The 6483-nt window shown below is 38.4% G+C and overlaps 1 protein-coding gene across 2 annotated transcripts in view; it reads left to right on the top strand.

The window, feature by feature from the left end:
• Positions 1–6166, top strand: part of LOC107742479 (F-box only protein 38-like) — a 13128-nt gene extending 6962 nt beyond the window's left edge. For both annotated transcript variants that reach the window (XM_016555450.1, XM_016555451.1), the window contains exons 12-18: positions 267–404; positions 499–666; positions 1153–1719; positions 3102–3202; positions 3298–3400; positions 3488–3654; positions 5982–6166. In XM_016555450.1, coding sequence (XP_016410936.1) covers positions 267–404; positions 499–666; positions 1153–1719; positions 3102–3202; positions 3298–3400; positions 3488–3654; positions 5982–6131 — 1394 coding nt within the window. In that variant the 3' untranslated portion in view covers positions 6132–6166. The remainder of the gene's footprint in view (positions 1–266; positions 405–498; positions 667–1152; positions 1720–3101; positions 3203–3297; positions 3401–3487; positions 3655–5981) is intronic.
• The last annotated feature ends 317 nt before the right edge of the window (positions 6167–6483 follow it).

Here is a 6483-nt window from a genome sequence, read left to right as displayed (position 1 = left end):
GGTAATATTATAATGAGATCCCTTTGCAATGTCACTAGGGGAGCGAAATCAGACGCGCTCGTTTTTTCAGACGCTTGTAGAAAAAAGCTTATCAAAACAAAGTTACTGAGTTAATCTTTTTCATGTTTCCTTGATTGGTAGATGCACCGGGGACCTGATTATAGCACTTAAAACCTGGAAAAGTCAGATTTTCATGATATGTCACCTTTAATGATTGTTTGGTTGCTGAAAGCTTTGAGTTGACTTTTCTTCTTGACTTCAATCAGAGATTCCCGATGTTGAGGGTATGGTGCCAGACAACATGGAGCCTGAGCCAGTTCGTGTGGCCTCCAACCCAGATGAAGAGACCCAAAGTTCCAGCCAGACTACTAATCCTTCTCTTGAACAGGATGAAGAACAAGCAGGTCTGAAGAAACCTAGCAAATAATGCAAACAGATGGAATACACCTGGTGAGTAGCCATTAACATTTTTGCTTTTTCTTTTATGATTTAATTCAGGACCTAGTGGAGTTCAAACTGCAGTGAAGAAACAGTCGGTGGTGCTTTCAGACTCAGACAGTGACGATGAGTATAGTCCAATCAGGACGCCGGCTGCCGCCCCCTCTCAAGGCCAGTACCCTGAGACAGAAGCCCAGGGGAAGAGCAGTACAGCTGTGACTCCACATGGTAGTTCACATTTAAAATCTTCATAGCCACTGCATCAGTTCTTAGTACAAAATACATTCAGGCACTTAAGGCTTGGTCCACATTCCATCACCTTTGTCATTATAACTATAACATCATAAATGTTTGTCACTTTGATGTCTTTAACATACTTTTTGATGAATTAATTGTGTCCCATCGCTAAATAAAAGTATTGATTTCTTTAAAGAAAAAAAATCCGTACTTACCCCATACTTAATGTGTGAATATAATTGCAATAAATGATGTCATATTTTTTATCAATATACACTACTATTCAGATTTCATCATTTAATTCATACATTTAATTCGTACATGTGACTTAAGTGTCCAAGAATATTCACATATTTTTGGGGCCATATAAGTTCTGAAATATTATCTGTACGACTGCAATGACACTATTGGAAGAGAGCAAACTTGATGGCTGATACAGCTTGATGCCGATATGATTGTTGTGCTGTATTCTGGCAGGTAAAGGGAAAACTCCACTGCGTAGACATGAACCGCAACCTCAGGAGCTCAGTTGTGAGAAAGGCTGCCAGGTGACCAGCGAGCAGATCAAGGCTGACATGAAGGCGGCCATTGAGACGGCTGAGCGTGGGGCCAGAGACAGAAACAGTGGGCCCGGGTCTGCTTCAGGCTACGCTGCCGGCAACTGTGTTTGCTCCATCCGCTGGAGGGAGGAGTCTGCCAATCAGGACAACCAAGGTGGGGCGGGTAGAGGGGAGGACGACATGGTGAGGACTCGCTGCACGTGCTCTGAAAATAGGTCTCGTGGTGGCCACGGCCTGCCAGTGGGAGGAGACAGCCATAGATCAGAACGTCACAGCCCAGAGCAGAGAGCAGGAGGAGATGAGATGGAGGACATGCACTCCAACGCTCCACCCAGGACTCAGGGCTCAACTGAGGGGCAAAGTGAGAGGACTGCAGGCCACCAGCATGGATCATCACACAGAAGCCCTACAGACGAGTTTCCCAGGAGACCGGTCACTCGTGCCCGCAGCAGACTTTCCTCTGTGCCCCTGGTTTGTGAGTCAGGTAAGACGAGAGCAGAGGTTCTTCACAGTGGGATGTCAGAGAATCAATTGAGCAATGGAAAAAAGGCACAGTTGGGCAAAGGCTGATCCTCGTGGTGTGGCATTTGTGCATAGCATAAAAGCAGATGGAGGAATGCTGGGGGTCTTGATTACTTCACTGCTAGTCTATATGGGCAATTATAGTGCAGTATGTTTCCTTGTGTTCATGACATTTGGATAAAGGGCCACACCCATTTTGACTCCTAGAGAGCCTACAGTGCTGAGAAGAATAGCACATGTAGGAAATTAGACTTTTTCTGATGAATGCATGCTTGCATAAAACCACTGTTGTAGTAGAATGTCTCATAAGTGTAGATGCATTTATTTCAGGAATCTCTAAACCTTTTTCAGGCCCTAATTAGAAAGACACATTGTTGAGTGTTGCATTTTGAGTGTGAAGTATAAGGTGACTATTTAACATATTGAATATTACAAATGACATACTTTATAATGCTTACATTGCATACTGCCGTTCAAAAGTATGGGGTTGGTAAGATTTTTTTTAATGCTTTTGAAAGTCTCTTATGCTCACCAAGGCTACAAAAATACATTAAAAACAGTAATATAGTGAAACAATTATTACAGTTTAAAATACCGGTTTTCAAATTTAATGTATACATATTTTATAAATGTTATGTATTCCTTTGATGTGAAAGTTGAATTTTTAACAGCTATTACTCCAGTCTTCGGTGTCACGTGACACATCCTTCAGACTCTAATATGTTGATTTGTTGATCAAAAAAAAATTTCTTATTATTAATAGTGTGGAAAATTGTGCTGTTTAATATCTTTTAGTAGGATTCTTTAATGAATAAAAAGTAAAAAAAAAAACATCCTTTATTTGAAATGGAAAACTTTTATAACACCATGAAAGTGTTTACTGTCACTCTTTTTCTTTCTTTTTTTTAACTTACACTCCCATTCAAAAGTTTGGGGTCAGTATTTACAAACTCATATACTTTTGAAATTAAATTTAAATTATACTTGATAGAATTTTCATTTTGGGGTGAAATGTTCTTTTATTATTTATGAACTGCGTGAGCTTCAAGCATCAAAAGGGACTCAAAAGCACATAAAAGTGGTTCATCAGACGCTTGTGCTAAAACAGACTGAAATCTGTGTTGTTGAGCACTGAGAATCTCGACATCCCTCATAGCGCTTGTTTGTGTTTTTGTGAGTGAAGTAGCTATGTTCAATTTATGAACGAGGCAAGGCTAATCTATATTGCTTTGTTGCCCATTGTATGTTAATTTTTTTCCTATGACAGTAAGATTTAACATAAAGATAAATTTGACCAACAGTAAGACTTCCATTTCATTTCTCATCACCTCTTGGTGTATCCAGAACTACCCAAAGCTAAGCCTCGGGTTGCAGTGAAGAGGAAACATATGGCAGACAAGTCCACCAGCACCAGTGACCCTGTGACTGAAGACGACCATGTGCAGGTGTCTTGTTCTTGTTCATGGTCTTGTTTCACTCAACTAAATGTTTCTTTAATGCACTTTCTTACAGATCACAAATATATTTTCACATCATACAGGTGCTCAGCCTTAAATCTAAAAACCTGGTAGGAATCACACTTACAAACTGTGGCATCACAGATCTGGTCCTTAAGGAGTGCCCCAAAATGATGTTTGTCCATGGTGAGTTCATAGCAGAACATGTTGACATTGACAGGAGTCAAACTGCATCACATCCATATGTGTAATTTGATTGTTTTTTTTCCTAAGCAACACGCTGTAGGGTGCTGAAACACTTGGTGGTTGAAAGTGCCCCCATAGTAAACCGCTTTGATTACGCACAATGTAAGAAGTTGGACATGGAGCAGGTGCTTGACCAGATCTTACGGATGCCGCCGGAGAGAAACCGCATCATCTACATGAGGCCTATGCAGCAGGTCAGCGTTATTCTTTAGTAGAGTGAGGTTGCCATGGTAGCTACAATCAGTGGGTTTCTGAATAATGTGTTGATGTAGGACTTATAATTTTCACATTTGATGAAACTGTTTCATGAGTATATAGTATTACTATTGGTTGCATAAGTGCAACATTCAATAAAGTATAGAAATGTTTTATGCTTTGCAAACTTAAATATGTAGATTATTGTGATATACTGGGTATTGTTGTTGAATTATTGTGGGTAAATATACTACCATTCTAAAGTTTGGGGTCAGTAAGATTTTTCTAAGGAAATTAATACTTTTATTCAGCAAGGATGCATTAAAGGGGCCATGAACTGAGAAATCAAAATTTCACTGTACTATAAAAACATCCTGTAAGTTTCAGAACTCAAAACCTTCTTGTTAGTCTAAAAACAGCTTATATTGAAGCCAATCTGCCAAAATGACGTAATAGTGTGGCTAAACACCGCCTCCACAGAAGATGATCAACGCCTGCTTCTACATCACTGCCTGTTTAGCCCCGCCCACCGATTCGCGCATGTAGTGTAAATAACAAGAGAGGCGAACGCAGGTTTACACAGAAACCAAACGATAAAGATGCCTCCAAAGACAACAAGACGCTGTGCAGTGCCAAGTTGTGGAAAAACAGTCTTTGCATCGCCTTCCTTCTGATCCCAACATTAGGAAAGAGTGGATGAACTTTATTAATGAAGTTCCAGACCACGTCAGTAAGAACTTGGTCCTTTGTTCACTTCAGTTAGGGTTAGGATTCGTGTACAAACAAGGCACAATTGGACGCTGGATTTTCAGAAAGATTGAAACTAAAAGACGATGCTGTGCGACTATATTGGATTGGACAGTAATGTCACACCACACAAGTGTGTGTAACTGTTTTTATTACGTGGCCACTATTGCTTTGTCTGTTATTACAGATCGTTTGATATTTACTGAGTATTTATGCATTTTTAACCTAAATCACAGCAGTGTGCATCTCTGAAGGATATAGGCTGTCAAAAACATATGCAACTGTTAGCCAATCATAGCAGTGATATCGTTTACTTCCCATACAATCAGCCACGCATATTCAAACGGAGTGTTCCGATGAGGGGGGGTCAAAACAGGAAAGAAAATAGCTTATTACTTCTAAATTATGATGTTTTTTATGTAAAAATCTTGATAAACATTATAAGAGGATCTCAGAGAACAATGCAGAATAAAAAACAAAGACATGACCCCTTTTAAATTGATCAGAGGTGTCAGTAAAAACATTTGATAAAAATGTTACAAAAGATTTCCCTTTCAAATAAATGCTGTTCTTTTGAACTTTATTTTCAGCAAATAATCCCGGTTTCCACTAACAATATTAAGCACCGCAACGCTTTTCAACATTGATCATAATAAATGTTTTTTGAGCACCAAATCAGCATATTCGAATGATTTCTGAAGGATCGTGTGACACTGGAGTAATGGCTCCTGAAAACTGCACTTGATTGAAAATTACATTTTAAAATATATTCACATAGAAACAGTTATTTCACTATATTACCATTTGTGTGTGTGTGTGTACCTGTTTTTCTATTCTGGTGGGGACTTAAACCTGAATACACACAGACTCGTGGGGACTCGTGTCACGGTGGGGACCTAAATTGAGGTCCCCACGGGTAAACAAGCTAATAAATCACACAGAATGAAGTTTTTTGAAAATCTAAAAATGCACAAAGTTTCCTGTGAGGGGTAGGTTTAGGGGTAGGGTTGGTGAAGGGCAATAGAAAATACGGTCTGTACAGTATAAAAACCATTACGCCTATGGAGAGTCCCCACAAGGATAGCTGACCAGATGTGTGTGTGTGTGTGTATTTTTTGATCAAGTAAATGCTGCCTTGACTAGCATAAGAGACTTCTTTCAAAAACATTTAAAAATCTTACTGATCCCAAACTTTTGAATGCGATATATAGATTTATTGATCATACACATTTTTATGCTTTGCAAATTTAAACATTTAGATTATTATGATTTATTGGACATTGTTTTAATAAATATGTCATCAAAATAACATTATATATCGATGGCTGGCATGGATGAGGTTTTACAAGAAGGAAACTGCCAGAATAGATTGTAATATAATTGTAATATATTCATCAGTTGGAATGAAGAAGTCATTCATGTTTCACATCATATGCAACTGTTTTCCAACAAACGTGTGATTGGATTTATATGTGCTTAATATATAGAGTTACATTACAGCTTTGTTTTTGAGCCCTGTAAAGGGTAATTGAGGTATTTACAGCACAATATATTACAGTTATGTTCTTTTTAACATCAGATTGATTCTCTGGCTCTGGAAAAAAAGCTCTTCAGTGGACCGTATCCATACCATATTGCTATTATCCATGAGTTCAGCAATCCACCCAATGTCAGGAACAAAGTGCGCGTACGTAGCTGGATGGACACCATTGCCAACATTAGCCAGTGAGTGTACTACATTACCCATAATACAGTACTTGTAAAGCTAAGACTTCTCTAAACTTGACTTTCTATCACTGTTCAGGAATAAAAATATTTCCGTTTTGCTGTTTGATTCTGTTATTAGTCGCTTTGGATAAAAGCGTCTGCTAAATGTCTAAATGTAAATGTAATACCAAGAATAAGATAATAAATAATTTTGTGTTTGTCATCTTTATAGTGCCATATTTAAAAAGGAAGAATGTCAATTTTTTTGTGGCCTGTTGAATTACTCTTAGATTCTGCAAAAATTATGCCAGCTTTCTAAATTTAAATGTGTTTGAAAGAAGCCTCTTTTGTTCACTAAGGCTGCATTGATTTGT

Source organism: Sinocyclocheilus rhinocerous, unplaced genomic scaffold, assembly GCF_001515625.1.
Source record: "Sinocyclocheilus rhinocerous isolate Xijiao unplaced genomic scaffold, SAMN03320098_v1.1 scaffold1579, whole genome shotgun sequence".
In the NCBI taxonomy this organism is placed as follows: domain Eukaryota; kingdom Metazoa; phylum Chordata; class Actinopteri; order Cypriniformes; family Cyprinidae; genus Sinocyclocheilus; species Sinocyclocheilus rhinocerous.
This window is presented reverse-complemented; position numbering and strand designations above follow the sequence as displayed.